The 16241-nt window shown below is 43.0% G+C and overlaps 1 protein-coding gene across 11 annotated transcripts in view; it reads left to right on the forward strand.

Moving 5' to 3' along the window:
- RBFOX1 (RNA binding fox-1 homolog 1) overlaps positions 1-16241 on the forward strand; it is a 1240357-nt gene that overhangs the window by 499625 nt on the left and 724491 nt on the right. For 10 of the 11 annotated variants that reach the window (XM_056866488.1, XM_056866489.1, XM_056866490.1 and 7 more), the window contains exon 3: positions 1508-1570. In XM_056866488.1, coding sequence (XP_056722466.1) covers positions 1508-1570 — 63 coding nt within the window. Of the gene's footprint in view, positions 1-1507; positions 1571-16241 lie in introns of those variants that run through there. The other variant, XM_056866497.1, reaches the window with a different exon arrangement.

Here is a 16241-nt window from a genome sequence, read left to right on the forward strand (position 1 = left end):
TTTAATCAGGACGTATTCTACAGCCCAAACATTAGAAATCTCTTGTTAGGCTGACAGGAAATTAAACCAAGACCAAACAACAAAAAAGAGCCTCGAAATGGGGTAATATTCTAAGTTGTCTAATTATCAGCCTGCTCACAGTTCACTCTTCTTCTTTTTGGGCTGATTTAGAAAGAAGAGATAATCTGACTTTGAGCTCCTGATAACATTGTCTAATTGTACTTTGGAGCTTGAATTTTAAATGACCAGCAATTGTCTACTTGGGTCTATTGATATCTTGACTGGTTTTTTTTTGGGGGGGGGGGGCTGGATTAAATGTGCGAGAAGCAGAGTTAATTTTGCATCCGATTGCGACATTTAATGTGTTAGGCTTCTGTGTGCTGCCAGTGCTGTGTTGGTTTGAATGAAAATGAAGGCGCGAAACAACAACAAAAACAAAATATCAGCTAATAGAGATAGGCAGTTCGTTTGAGTTCAGAGTGCTCAAATCGCTGATTTCCTCCACCATTTACTTCCATATGACCCTACCTGAACCCCCCCCCCTGAGGACAGATGTGTGGCAGACTATGAGGGAAAGGGCCTTTTTGGCGGTTGCACCAAAATTATGGAATGCCCTCCCCGAGGAGATTCATTTGCCCCCGTCACTGACTTACTCCAGAAGTTGATTTCTTGTTTTTTCTAGTGTTCCATCACTGATTCTCACTGACATGTTCATGGAGGAGAGGGCTATTCATGACTACTAGTAAAAATGCATACTAGTCATGATACATACCTATTTTCTTCCAGTATTAGAGGAGCATGCCTATTATCTTAGGTGCTGTGGAACACAGGCAGGGCGATGCTGCTGCAGTCGTCTTGTTTGTGGGCTTCCTAGAGGCACCTGGTTGGCCACCGTGGGAACAGACTGCTGGACTTGATGGGCCTTGGTCTGATCCAGCAGGGCTTTTCTTATGTTCTCAAGCTTTCGAGAGTCAAAGAGCTGTCTCTTGAAAGCTTATACCCTGAAAATATTGCTGGTCTCTAAGTTTCTTCTGGACTTCAGTCTAATTGCTCAGATATCAATACATTCTGTGTTTGGTAAGGTATCAAAGAGTCCTTCAGAGATTGCTTCCAAGGAAACTTTGGACATTATACTCAAGCTTTGCTGCGTGTTGCATCCTTTTCTCTCCCAGTGCTCGGAATTCTTTCCTAGGTCTTCTCTCATCGGGATGAGGGGAAAAATCTGAGCCAAAAACATCCATTGGATGCAGGACCAGATATTCTTGTGCCCAAAGAAACATGCAACATCCTAGTTCTAGAAAGGCTGCCGTAAAGTCATGAGCCCAGATGGCCTGATCACTTCCTGGGGGAAATGAATATGATGCCCAAGTACTTATTTACTCTTTTGTTTGGTGGGATCACTACCAAGGGTGAAGTTCCCTGAGAATCAGACATAGGACATGAAGGACTTAACAAGAAGAAAATTAATTAATGTTCTCATGTCTGTTTTCCCCCCTCTAAACCTCAGGAAACCCCACAGAAGCTCCATGCAAGTGAAACCAACAGTTTTCTGGAGCGAAGCATTCATTCTGTAAGTACCGCTCATTCTTCATGGGTTTTTGTTTTTGTTTTGCTGCTGTGTTCTGAGGTGCATTGCTCTAAATCAGTGGTTCCCAAAGTGGAAGGTACCACCCCATGGGGGGCCGTGGGATTACCTAGGGGGCACTAAGAGGCAAGGGGGCAGTAGGGGGGCACTAGAGGTAGGCCCCTTCAACTGTGTTGTTCACTAATTTACAATAGATCAAGCTATGGCACCATGCTGGCAAATTTGGGGGAAACAATCAGAATTTTTTCCCAGACTTTGAAGAGCTGGTATCGTTGGATCATGTTCATCAGTTCTGTTGAATAAATTTCAACTAAAAGGTTTTAATTTGATTTTGAATAGATGTGCCAATAATTTATTGAACCGTTCTTGCCAATAATTTATTGAACCGGATGCCTGTATTGAATAAAAGTGCAATTGGTTGTTACTGTTTTGACGTTTTGTTGTTCTTATTTTTTTTTTTTTTAGTGCATCATGCAAACCCTTATTTTGAATAATGCTTTTTATAGATAGGGTAGCGGGGGGCTCTGGGGTTGAGTTTGTGGAACCAAGGGGGCGGTGGCCTGAAATGTTTGGGAACCACTGCTCTAAAGTCTGCTAGTGTGTAGACTTGTATCATTGACTATATGAAACTAACAGAAGGGTTATTATAAAGAGCTGAGGGTTGCAAAGTATAGTGCAGAGATACTCTAATCTTAGGTCCACAGATTTCAACAGATTTAGACTGGGTTAACTCTACATAGGATTGCAACCGTTAGTGGAATCTTCATGTACATTTACAAATGCAATTTACGAATTTGTACTTTCAGTGCACAATATTAAGTTACATCTCTTTTTTTAAAGAAATAATTGCAACTGTTTGGATGATTTTCATGTACACTTACAAATGTAATTTACGAATTATTTGCATTTTCAGTGCATAATATTAAGTTACACCTCTTTTTAGAAAGATTTGCCAATGTTTTTCATGCTTTTGTACTTTATGGTTTAACACAATGAATTGACTTAGTGGCATTTTCAGGGGTTTCAGTTTGTGGTATTGTTCCTTCACCTCCTACCCCCAAAGACTCATGGAACTGATTTGACCAACTCAGGACAAAAGGCAGGTATATACTTGTTTTAACACTGAACATCCACCTTGATGAAGGGTTCAAGATAACTTGAAAGTTTGCACGCTGTTTTGTGATGCTCACCTTTAAAAAAATAATTCTGTGTTTGGTCCAAGAAAAAAAGTTCTCCACTGCTGTTTTTTTTTTTTTTTTTTTTTTGAATTTTACATAGCGGAATAGTTGGTATAAATTGATAGTGGAGTAATGAGATCTAAGTAGGTTACAGTGAGAGAAAGTACAACCAATGCAAGTTCTTATAAATGTTTCCCAGTTATTTCATACATCATCTTGTCCCATGAAACTGCATTCCCAGTCTTGGTTAATGAATCTTAAAGGGCGTGCAATTCTGTAAAGACGGTTGGAGCATCATATGCGCATGGATCCAAAGGGTTCCACACATGTGTGGGGATGCCATCTGTCACAGAACAACCTTGTGGCAGTTAGCAGTATTTGACACTGTTGACAAGAGAGCGGGGGGGGGGAAGTGATGAGAGAGAAATTCTGCCACTGTTTTAAGAAGGAGGCGGCTAAGGGTTTCCAGCCGTCCAGGAAAAAGCAATCCCTGAGATCATTAGCGGGAAAGTGTGTGGAGGCCAACCATTTATCTGTGAACAAAATATTTCAGTATGCAGAATGGGGGGGGGGGAGAACCAAGTCTTGTATAAGCTTATGCCATAGACTCCAATGGTGAAAACCTAAAAAATGTTTCCTTGGATGTCTGGGAAGGGTTGAGCGGTGACCACTTCCTTTGTGCTTAATTGGTGCCAAATATTTCCCCTTGTGATTGTAACCTGACTGGCACCGTGAATATCAATCATTTCACAGGGCTATGGGGTCATTATTATTTAACTGAGCTGAGACTGGAGTCCGGCAGGTTGCCTGGTAACCAAGTATGCAGATGAGTTGGCTCTTAAGTATACCATATGGCTGGGCATTTTGCCCTGCTCACCCGTGACATGACCGACACATGTAGTACATTACTGATTTATACAATGAATCCTCATATTCTTTTATTTAGCAATGCATTTTGGATTACCCCAACACTATGTGTGACTTTGTTAATCTATTCAAGAGATGGTAAAATGGGAAGTTCCTTTTGCATACATTTGCAATAGCTCATTAATGTCTCTTTTAATACTATGGAGGCGTAAAATGTTACGTATTTGGATCTACTCTGGATCCAGAGTGGCACTTTAAAATTAAAATGCTTGTGGCTTATGAAGTATGAGTGTTTGTGTGGGGGGGAGAGAATAGTCTCGTCTCTTCCCCCTCCCCATTTCCCATAGAAGCAGAATACATTTTAGGTTTTGTTGCATGCTTTCTAAGGTTGCAATCCTCTACAGTCTTGAGCATAAGCTGAGGTTTCTGAGTAAATATGCACAAGATTTATTATTCTCTTAAATGAGTGGAAATGTTAGCAAGAATACGTTTTAACAGCCAATAAAATTAGTCCTCCGCTTCATTTATGCCTTCCTGGTAATGGTGGGGATTAAATGCCAATTTGGAAGATGAAAGCAGAGGCTCACTTTTAACACCCTGATCTCAAATGCCAACGATCACCGCATGAACCCTTTTGGGCCCTGCTATTACACATCGCCAGAGGTTCTGCTTCATTCTGCGATTGTGCTGTTTGTGTTTGTTCTGCAATAACCTATGATTTGAAAATCAGCATGGGACGTGTCCTCTTGGTTAAAAGTATAGTGGGGGGGGGGGGGAGAAAGGCATAATTGTCTAACAGTATGTTAGTCACAGTTCAAAATATCCTTTGGCGTCTCCTTGCAGGTTGTAAAATGGCAGGTTGTGTATAGCATGGTGCTTGAGTGTTCATGCACGTGTACTGATGTATATGGTCACTGAAGATGAGATATTTTTGCCCCTGCTCTCCAAGAGGGTCACCTTCTAGAAACCTTGCGGAGAGAGCCCAAGTGAGAAAGGTTAACTATAAATAAAATTGTTGCATTCCGACACACAATATATTTCCACCTCTAAAAGGGTTTTTTGCAAGCTTTTGAAATGAACCCCAAACCTCCAACACCCATTTATCTTTTCCAGAGTGGCATACAGATACAACGGGCATCACTTAGGGGGGTGGGCGGAATTTTTTTGGCAACATAGTAACTTGTGATGTCCTGATGTCACATTCTCCAAGATTATTCTCCGTTGTGAATAACAAGGGGACGAAACCATCTCATGGCTGCTGTCTTCAAAAATATATATTGCATGAATTAGCCCAGGTCTCATGCACAAACAGCTGGTAGGTGTTGCTGTTTGCACCTACCAAGTCTCTAAAAAAGGAGAGATAGCTGTCACATCAGTTAATTTTGGATCACCCTATCAAAGAGTAGCCCTGACCTGGATGGCCCACGCTAGCCTGATCTCGTCAGATCTCAGAAGCTAAGCAGGGTCAGCCCTGGTTAGTATTTGGATGGGAGACCACCAAGGAAGTCCAGGGTTGCTGTGCAGAGGAAGGCACTGGCAAACCACCTCTGCTAGTCTCTTGCCATGAAAACCCCAAAAAAGGGGTCGCCATAAGTCGGCTGTGACTTGATGGCACTTTACACAGACACATCAAAGAGTAAACTATGGTCCTTTCTCCTCCATGTTTATTTAATGTAGTTGTACTTTGTGTGCCATTCAAGGAATCAAAGATTGTCCAAATTGAAGTAGGCTTGGCTGAGAGACGATGATGAACCCAAGCTTACTTAATGAGCAGGAATTTGAACCCAGATCTTCACAGCCTGAGTCAAACATTCTGCCCTTTTTACTGTCTTGGCTGTTGCATTCTTTGACCTCGCCGCATACTCCTGCTCCTCCTGGAAGAGGCAAATGGTGTCAGAGTTATAAATTGTTAATCTTTAAGGCCAAAACCCATGACAGGTTTTCTGCTTTGTCCAGCAGATGAGCTGCGACTTTGCAGGGAACCACTTTCCTCCCTCCATGGTGTGAGAGCCAGCATGGTGTAGTGGTTAAGAGCAGTAGTTTGGAGCGGTGGAGTCTGATCTGGAGAACTGGGTTTGATTCCTCACTCTTCCACATGAGCAGCGGAGGCTAATCTGGTGAACTGGGTTTGTTTCCCCACTCCTACACACGAAGCCAACTGGGTGACCTTGGGCTAGTCACAGCTCTCTCAGCCCCACCTGCCTCACAGGGTGTCTGTTGTGGGGAGGGGACAGGCAGGTGATTGTAAGCTGGTTTGAGTCTCCCTTAAGTGGTAGAGAAAGTCGGCATATAAAAGCCAACTCCTCCTCCTCCTCCTCCTCCTCCTCCTCTTCTTCTTCTTCTTCTTCTTCTTCTTCTTCTTCTTCCTCCTCCTCCTCCTCCTCCGCACACGCAGTGCAAATCAAGATATTCCCCCCTTCCCCAAGCGTATAAAGCCTTGTGTCATTTCTGGGATCAATGGGTGTCAACAGCTGTCTAAAGCACGAATAAAAAGCAAACAAACATGCTTGTGGCTTCGACCTACCTGGATCATGACACGCTAATCACATTAAAGCAATTCCAAGCAGATTGATTAAATACCACTGCTTTCCCCTGAGTGTGAGCAGCCCCCAAACCGTGAGCCTACCAACCCTTAACAGATGGCGTGCTGAACGTCTTTTAACAGTGCGCTCAAGGAGCAGGTGGCCAGGCAGTGTTAGATGAAGGAGATTTCTGTGACCAGAACGCTGTCGCCGGCTCCAGCGGACTTTCTGCCTCAATCCCTTAAGCGTTAGATGTGTTTCCTTTTTTAGTCTTGAGCGCAGAATCCAGAGGTCCCGTTTTGTCTTCTCTCCCCACTGCTGCCGTTCTCCAGCCCCCCCCCCCCAACTTTTTTCCTGTTAAAAGTTGCTACTTTTGGTTCACTCAGGCCCCAGCGGATCAAAGCTTTCCAGGCACATCAGAAGAACAAGAAAAAGTCAGTCTGGTAGAAATATTTGATTTTTCTTGGCATCATAAGGGTCACCTCACACTGCTAAATGACCCGGTTGTCGGGGAGGAAAATAAAATAAAATAAAATAAAGCAAATTGGCTTTGTGCCGTGAAAAAAGGATGGCTTTGACATTCTCTTCAAATCATGCTCTGATCAGGAACAAATGGTTCTGAGCTATCGATTTCCAATGCTTATAAGACCACCTGGTCGTCCACAGGCGGTTTCCCCCCTACAGCTGATGAAATATCTTTCATTGTCCATTCTGCCTAGCTATATGGGTCAAAATAAGGGGAAAGACAGGATAGGGGCGGGTGGGAAAGAGACACCTGACCTTTGGTATAAAAAGCATGCTATTTTTCTTCTTCTCCAGCAGAAGAGTTCCATCCAAGGGATTTTGTGTCCCAGCTTTTTATATTCTTTAGTCCTTTGAAATGATGGTACCCTGGGAGCGAAAGGGTCCTTTCTCTATAAATATCCGCTTTTGTTGTCTTGAAACGCAGAACTGTCTTTAGCAGCTATGATTCATAGAAGAGGGTTTGGTTTGGATTCTCCCCTACATCATAAAGCAATTATATAATATAAGGTTGCCACAGTTTAGTTTTGCAGATTATTCCATCCTCCTTTCTATTAGAACATATATGTCTTCAGGCAAAAATAAACCATGGAGAATATAATATTTACTCCAAATATGAAACAGAGAGCCAGGACAGATTCCATAGCCAGCATTATTTCTCCTGTACAGAATACCACCTTAAAGAAAACTGCCTCTTTGTATTAGGTGTTGCAAAATTTAATGGTAAATTTTCAAGGCCATTAATAAGGTTGACAAAGGTATGCCTGGGTTTTCAGGTTAAAAACTTTCTGAACAATGCTAAGTAGGTTCTGTGTTCAGCAGAATTTTTTTTCCTATCTAAACTTTGCTGGGCAACCTTAGGCATTCGTTTATGAACCTGGTACTTCTTTAAAGCTTGGTTTGTCGAAGTATAGTTTATGAAATATAGATAAGTTGGAAATTAGGAAAGCTAGTGATGAAACCAAACTTTATTAATATTCAGAGGCTGTGGGGATGATTGTTTTTTCTTCCTACATTATGAAGAAAATGAACTGAAGAAACTTGAAAAAACAAAAAACAAATTGCACAGTATTGATATTCTGCATAGTAATTTCTGATTCATGCAGTTTGTTGGTATTTATTTCCCCTCCCCGATCGTGACTTGTTTATGTAATGGAAATGTGCTACATTGCAGTGTGCTACAAGAGTGTAAAACACTGTCTCCTGTCTTACTTGTCCTTTGTAGAAGAAAAAAAGAGGGGAATAGAAGCCAACCTAGAAAACAGAAGTTGGGTACCCAAGGTTGGGTGGGATGAAAAATATATATAAATAATTGAAATATATAATTTATTAGAAGTGCTATGTCAAGATTAAAATTATTTAAAAACGTTAAAACAGCACAATGGCATTTCCTAAGGCTGATATCTATAACCACATGCCATACACGTTTCGGCCCATATGGCCTTCCTCGGTGGTCTGTTTGAAACCCATGTAAAACATGCACACATTTACAGATATATATATATATACACACACACACACATACATATGTGTGTGTAAAGTGCTGTCAAGTCGCAGCCGACTTATGGCAACCCCTTTTTTGGGTTTTCATGGCAAGAGACTAACAGAGGTGGTTTGCCAGTGCCTTCCTCTGCACAACAGCAACCCTGGATTTCCTTGGTGGTCTCCCATCCAAATACTAACCAGGGCTGACCCTGCTTAGCTTCTGAGATCTGACAAGATCAGGCTAGCCTGGGCTATCCAGGTCAGAGTTACTCTATATACATATACAGGCAATATAAAACAGACCAATTACACCAACATCTGGTAAGATTGTCTCAAGTTTTTACGCTGGGCTGTAAATGTCTCCTGTATAAGATGTGTGCAAGTATAGGGTGAAACGCATATGGCATGTGGTTATAGATATCAACCTTAGGAAATGCCATTGTGCTTTTAACATTTTTAAATAATTAATCTTGACATAGCACTTCTAATAAATTATATATTTTCATTATTTATGTATATTTTTTCATCCCACCCAACCTTGGGTACCCAACTTACCTGTCCTTTGCCCACGAAACATTAACAATAGTGAAGGCCAGCTAGATAATATGTGGACCGCAATAATGGGTTGGATGCAACCAGCCTTCCTGTTGGTGGAAAAGGAAGGAGGCGTCCTCTCTGGCTACCTAAAAAGGCTGTGGAATCATGGGACCTGCAGGTACAAAAGCCATGTGGGGTGGGGGCTATAGTGTGTAGGGGGGCTGGATGAGATTGCATGGAAAACCTGGCTGTATTCAATCCACTATATTTAGTCAGACTACTGGTCCATGTCCAGTGGGAATGGTAATAGCTTTAGAGGGCCTCCCATTAAGGTCTCTCTATCACCTGCTACCTGGTAACCTTTTAAATGGAGATGCCAAGGACTGAACCTGGGACTTTTGGCATGCAAAGATGATGATCTATTAATGAGTCATGACACTTATCCATGAAGTCAATATGCCTTCCACATCTTCTCAAGCAACTTTGGAGCAAAAGGTTCAGTTTCTTTTAGAGGACTCTGACCCTCAGCATACTTATTTTGTTGCTCGTTTTCTGGAGGCTGCAGAGAAAAGACGAAGGGAGGTGTTTTTAGAGATGGGTCTTATTTGAGTTTTATGGTTTTATTGTTCATGTCCTCGGTCGGTCTAAGAACAGGGGGAAGAAGAAAGTAGTCAATATACCTTCAGAATGGGCATTTTATTCTGTTCTGCCAAACAATGAAAGCCCTGTCTTTCTAGGTTCATGTATAGTCCTACTGGTGGAGGAGTGGTGGGAACTGCTGTCAAGTTGTAGCCGACTTGGCGGAACCATAGGGTTTTCAAGGCAAGAGCAGTTCAGAGGTGGTTTGCTGTTCCCTGCCTCTGCGTTACAACCCTTGACTTTCTTGGTCCAAATACTCTTCCCATCAGCCATAACAGAAGGCCGGTATAAAAAGGTACCATTGGAAGAGCGGTTTTGTCCCTGTGGATCAGGGAGGATCGAGTCGATGGACCATATCATATTGCACTGTAGGTTTTATGAAGCATGTAGAATGAAGCTTATTTCTCCAATAATAAAGCGATGGCATGGAATTACCGATGCCGAAATAAGCCAGAAACTATTATTTGAGACAAACCCGGAGTTTATATTGAATTGTGCTAGATTTTTAGCTATAGCCCTTAAAATTCGCAAAGATAAAGTGGTGATCTAAATGAAGGGCTACCTAGTAAAGATAACTTTATTTAGGTGATTTGTTGGGCTTTATATGTGTATTTTATATTTATAGTCAGCTTCAAATTTTATTGTGGGGTGTTGTATCCCATCCATTGCATTTGGATGGCGGGTTACATATACCTGTGTATTAGACTGTTTGCAACTTTGCTGGTTATGTACCGAATAAAGACTTGAATTGGTCCAAATACTAACCAGGGCTGACCCTGCTTAGCTTCCAAGATCTGATGAGATCAGGCTAGCCTGGGCCATCCAGGTCAGGGCTTAGTCCTACCAGCTTTACTGAAATGCATACATTCCCCTACGGGGCACAAATAATCTATTGGGCAAAAGCATTAAACTTGCTTAACTATTGCCATCGTGGCAAGTACGTGGAGCCACAGTTCCATGTAGGGTGGGAATGAACGAAAGCGTGTGTGCAGTTATACATTTGGGAGTAGATTAAGATGGTGGTTCATTTTAAGGTACCAGCTGGAAAACATTGCTGGAGATTTGGCTGGATCCTTAGAATCCATCTCTCGAATGCTGGGTGGGGAACATGTTAAGACCTAAAAGTTTATAGAACTTTCTAGCTATCTGGTGGAGGGGAATGACTGGTTTAGACTGTTCTTGCCTTTGGGAAATGAAATCTTTAAAGGAAGCTGGAAGCTCTCTTTCAGAGCAGAGGGCTTTGAAACACATAATAGATTTTTTTAAAAGTATGTTTGACATATCTCTGTTCTAGAGACTTTATTGTACTCTTTTGATGCATGTTCTGTCACCAGTTGCCTAAGATATCTCTGGAGGAAGAGATTTTCAGATAACTGGTATTCCTCCTCCTCTTTGTCAAAAGGGAGGTGCAAAGAAAATCTAGTAAGTTCTGGAGATGATCACTGCTATATATGACTTGTATCTACAGGAGTTTATGGGAAAGTCAGTCTATCTCTCCACTCACAGAAGATGAGAAAAGAGTATAAAGTTTTGCTTTTGGCAATGTGCTACAGAAGGAGGAGCCCAGAGAGGCTCAGCAAATATCGCTTCTTCAAAGAAGTTAGCTTGTGAATAGAGAATTTTTTTTTTTTTTTGGCCATTCCACTAAACCAAATAATTCAATGCACGGGAGGAGGTGGCAGCCAGACAATAATTTTTCAACATGTAGTCCGTCTACAGCATTTCGCCTTGGTGTTCACTGGAAAGACAAAGTGGTCTGATTTTGGCGTAAGGGAAGCTACGCACTTTCCTAATAAATGGATAAATTTAACAATTAATAGGAGGGAACAGAATGCACGCAAGAGCGCGAGTATCTGTATGCCCATAGACGGGAGCCTTCGTGTTGCATTAGGAGCTGTCGACCTGATCGGCTGCTCAGAATGACAGCAGAAGTCATGGGCCAGAATGGTAGAAAACCAAAATAGCAATAGAGAAAATTGAGACGGTAGTCTAGTTAAGGGCAGCAGTTAGTACAGTACACATATTATACAGCCATTAAACATTATCTAGCAGCTGAATCTTCATTTCTGTGTTAAGCAGGAGAGAATCTGTACTTTGCAGAGGAACCATCTTTGTGTTGCTTCTTCGGAAGCAATTATCTTCATGCCAAGCATTAAAAGTTGCTGTTCTTTTAAATATAAATAATATAATCCCATTTATTTCTTTGCTTAGCGTTTGGGCTTTGAAATGATTATATGAGAGGCTTGTTACCGAATAGGTAAGCAGAATGTATTAGCATATAAATTCTGATATGTTTTCTTCTCCAAATGTGGACTAGCTGCTGCTTTTTGAGCTGAGGGTCATTAAAAAGTAATGGATTAAGCCTTGACCGGCTCTCAGTTTCCCCCATTTCGGCCCTGCCTCTGTAAGGTTTTTTTGAAATAAGAATCCAGGAAGCAAATCTTGAGGCCTGACAGCCATAGTGAAAAACAAAACACACTCAGAAATGCCTAATTAAGCCTTCTATATGCCATGGATATTACTCTCGTGGTGTGACCGGTCGTCAGAAATACAGTGAAATCTTTCTTAAGTCAGTGCCCACTCCTTGCATGCGTGTATATATCAACCCGCTTCCTGTTCGTTATACAAAAATAGAAACCGTTTTCAGAGAGACAGACAGGGGCTGCAGAGGCAAGCCAAGCAGACCTGTAAACTTCCCAGCACTCACAATTCCGTGGGATGGTTTATTTCTCAATTGCTGGAGATCCTCTGTTCATGGTGAGGTTGCTCATTAGCACTTGTCAGTCATCGCTGCCAGTGGCTAAGATGGGAGCCCGGGAGGAGGGCAGGGTTTGTGAGCTGCCCTGATATATTTGGATGGAACGGTGGCTTGCAAAACGTTCCTGAGCACCATTTCTTTGTTTGCAGCACCAGGCTATAGGACTAATTAGGATATAATAGGTAGCTACAATCATAGAATCATAGAGTTGGAGGGGACCACCAGGGTCATCTGGTCCAACCCCCTGCACAATGCAGGAAATTCACAACTACCTCCCACCCCTCACCCCCAGTGACCCCTACTCCATGCTCAGAAGATGGCCAAGATGCCCTCCCTCTCATCATCTGCTTAAGGTCATAGAGTCAGCATTGCTGACAGATGGCCATCTAACCTCTGCTTAAAAACCTCCAGGGAAGGAGAGCCCACCACCTCCCGAGGAAGCCTGTTCCACTGAGGAACCACCCTAACGGTTAGAAAATTATTCCGAATGTCTAGACGGAAACTCTTATGATTTAATTTCAACCCGTTGTTTCTGGTCCGACCTTCTGGCGCAAAAGAAAACAACTCGGCACCCTCCTCTATGTGACAGCCCTTCAAGTCCTTGAAGATGAAGATACAAATAGCACTATATTTTGTAGTGGGAGATGTCCTGCATTTGGTGCTACGAACACCTACAAATGGGGTAGCTAGCTGGAGAGCCATGATCAGGGATTCGCGGGGGCGAGGCGGGTAAGGCTACAAACTCCAGACTCTTGGTTTACCACCAGGATTGCCAACAACCTGAAGAAAAAAAGAAGTCCCTGCCCCTTTGGGTGTGGTGCTGTGTGCCACCAGATCGCTTCCGACCTGCGACAGAGTCTGAACTCTTTGCAGCATTGCTCTCAGCTTCGGTGATACACACAGTCTCCCTCATCACGTTAAGGTGTGTGTCTAAGAGGGGTACCTGCCCCTTCATCAGAGATTTAATGGGGTGTTTTACCACCTGATGATATGTACTTCTGTGCCATGAGAGTTTCAACTGTCCAGTTCCACGTTCCCTGTTAGAAAGACATTTTTTCTCCATGTTATCGGAGAAACCAGCAACCATGTAGAGGCAGTCCAGTTAAAGGCGCCGCTGGTCTAATCATCATATGTATGTTTTTTTCTTAGTGGGAGGGCATTTTGGTCGGGGGGGGGGGCATGCTGTCTTTCAGAAGCTCTACCCTGGGTTCAGATCAGCCCTTTCCCACCTTTTCTCCAGTTTGGCCCTCAGCAGGGCTAACAGATTTTAAGCATGATGCAATTAGGAAAATTGCTCACAGTTAGACTCATAAGGAAATGAAGCATTTGCTTCCTGTGTCATCTTGCTACATTCCCGAATGGCAAAAGCTTCACTGCCGTTCTGCATTGTGGAAGAAACACAGTGGTCCCACAGGATCCTGCCCCACTCTAACTCTGCATAGACTGACATCTTTATTAAGCCATCTGGGCACATTAGCATCCATAACAACAAAACCCATATCTTTTAGCTTCTGTCAGCTTTGTCATACATTCTGACTATCCACTAAATTATTATAGACTAATGTATGGAGAGCAACTAGCACCTGTCTGCACAAAAGTAGACCCATCCGCGCATGATGTTCTGGGGAGGAGCTGTGGCTCAGGGGAGGGGCTGTGGCTCAGTGGTAGAGCCTCTGCTTGGCATGCAGAAGGTCCCATGTTCAATCCCCGGCATCTCTAGTTAAAGGGACTAGGCAAGTAGGTGATGTGAAAGACCTCGGAGAGCCGCTGAGACCCTGGAGAGCCGCTGCCGGTCTGAGTAGACAGTACTGACCTTGATGGACTGAAGGTCTGATTCAGTATAAGGCAGCTTCATGTGTTCATGTGTTCAACTAATTCCTAAACACCTTAATTAAGCAGTGGGGTTCAGATTTTGGGGGGTGGGGTGGGAGAAGGAAAACTTTACAAGCCAAGGAACGGGCCTCTAATGCAAGTTCTTCCCTGAAAAATTTGCCACATAAAGAAGCTGCATTTTCTCATTTGCAGTACCTGCCAAATGAGTCTTATTAATAGGATCCCGGACTGTATTAGTGCTCCCATGTACAGTATTCCCACCACAATGCTCTGGAAATGCCTGTGCTGTTAGAAGGCTCACTTAATCACCACATTAAGCTAAGCAGGGCCGATGTGGCCCTTGCAGGCATTCCCATTTATCATTTCTGCACGTTTAGAGTGGTTGTCCAATACTCTGAGGGCTTCTTTGTTTCCCTGATCGCTTATCCTGCACAGCCTCTGGTCTGCTTCATGTTACTGCCCAGAGCAGACTGAGAGCAGCTTTTCTTGCATTGTTATGAACGGTACAAAACTGTACAGAAGGCTTCACGAAGTTACTTGGGTAAATGAGTGGGGATTGCGGTCTGTACCACTCTGTATAGTTTGCTGTGGCTTGAACCCCGCTGTAATTTTTGCATCGTTTAATGCATGTTAATACATATGCTTTGCTTCAGTTCTGTTTTTTAGACTTCTGGTTGGTTCTACTACCCAATGTCCCATCTTGTTGATGGTATTGACTCACCCTGTGTAATCTGCCTTGACTCCCAGAGAGAAAGGCTGACAATAAATAATGTAAATAAACAGACAACTCTTGGTTTAATTCTCCCCTGAGAATTTGTCCATTCATTGGGTAGCAAGATTTATTTATTTTTTATTTCATTTAAAAAAAATTGGGCAGCCTTTCCACCCAATCAGGGTAGAAGCACCCAAAGATACTTGATTCTACAATATAACTTTTTTAAAAAGATATGGGGAGCCAGCGTTGTGTAGTGGTTAAGAGCGGTGGTTTGGAGCGGTGGAGTCTGATCTGGAGAACCGGGTTTGAATCCCAACTCCACCACTTGAGCAGCGGAGGCTAATCTGGTAAACTGGATTTGTTTCCCCACTCCTCCACCCGAAGCCAGCTGGGTGGCCTTGGGGTAGTCACACTCTCTCAGCCTCACCCACCTCACAGGGTGTCTGTTGTGGGGAGGGGAAGGGAAGGTGATTGGAAGCCGGTTTGAGTCCCCCTTAAGTGGCAGAGAAAGTCGGCATATAAAAACCAACTCCTCCTCCTCCTCCTCCTCCTCCTTCTTCTTCATCTTTTGTTTCTTAGTAAAATTGCAGAGAAGGGGGAAAACCATTCCGGTGTGTTGGGAGTACATTTCTTTCTACCCACAAAGTTACTGATTATCTCTAATACAGTCTACCTTATAGCCTATAAAATCTTCCCAGTAATTTTGATTGCTGCTAACCTATTGCAAATGACTTTTGTTAGCAGCTTATAGTACTCATTATCACTGATCAATAGGCATACTAAAAATGATTTGAGGCTCTTTGACCTGTTTGGACTTTGACCAGCCATGCTTGCTTCCTATTTGTCTGCAGTGGGGGAAAAAATACTAAGGGATGCCATTTCTTCCCCCACTCCAAAGGATGTCATTTTCCAATTACACTCCACTCCATTCAGCTTTACATCATTTATATAAAAACTTTCTCTCCCCTACCTGACATACTTCTCAGGTCTCTTTCCAGAGTTCATATAGGCATTCAAATTCAGTGTACGGTATTAACATTGTATATATTAAAGCTTACAATTTTTTAAAAATTGCTTAGGGTTTTTTTTTGGGCTAGTAGCCATGTTGACTAAATGGAATCCCCTCAGCCAAGTGTGGTGTAGTGGTTAAGAGTGGTGGTCTGGAGCGGTGGACTTTGATCTGGAGAACCGGGTTTGATTCCCCACTCCTCCACACGAGCGGTGGAGGCTAATCTGCTGAACGGGTTGGTTTCCCCGCCCCTACACACGAAGCTAGCTGTGTGACCTTGGGCTAGTTAGTCTCTCAGCCCCGCCTACCTCACAGGGTGTCTGTCGTGGGGAGGGGAAGGGAAGGTGATTGTAAGTCGGTTTGATTCTTCCTTAAGTGGTAGAGAAAGTCGGCCTGTAAAAACCAACTCTTCTTCTTCGTTCGGAGTTAGCAAACTTCTGAGACCCAGCGGTATGTGGCAACACATGGGGGTGACCTTGGCCTCAACGTTCTGCTTGTTGTACTAGATGGACTGGTGGTCTGATGCAGTAGCCCTCTTCTAGGGATAGTGTTCTCTTTATCTCTTTTTATGTTAAAGATTTTCTGCATTCT

This window comes from Euleptes europaea, chromosome 21 (genome assembly GCF_029931775.1).
Source record: "Euleptes europaea isolate rEulEur1 chromosome 21, rEulEur1.hap1, whole genome shotgun sequence".
Classification (NCBI taxonomy): Eukaryota; Metazoa; Chordata; class Lepidosauria; order Squamata; family Sphaerodactylidae; genus Euleptes; species Euleptes europaea.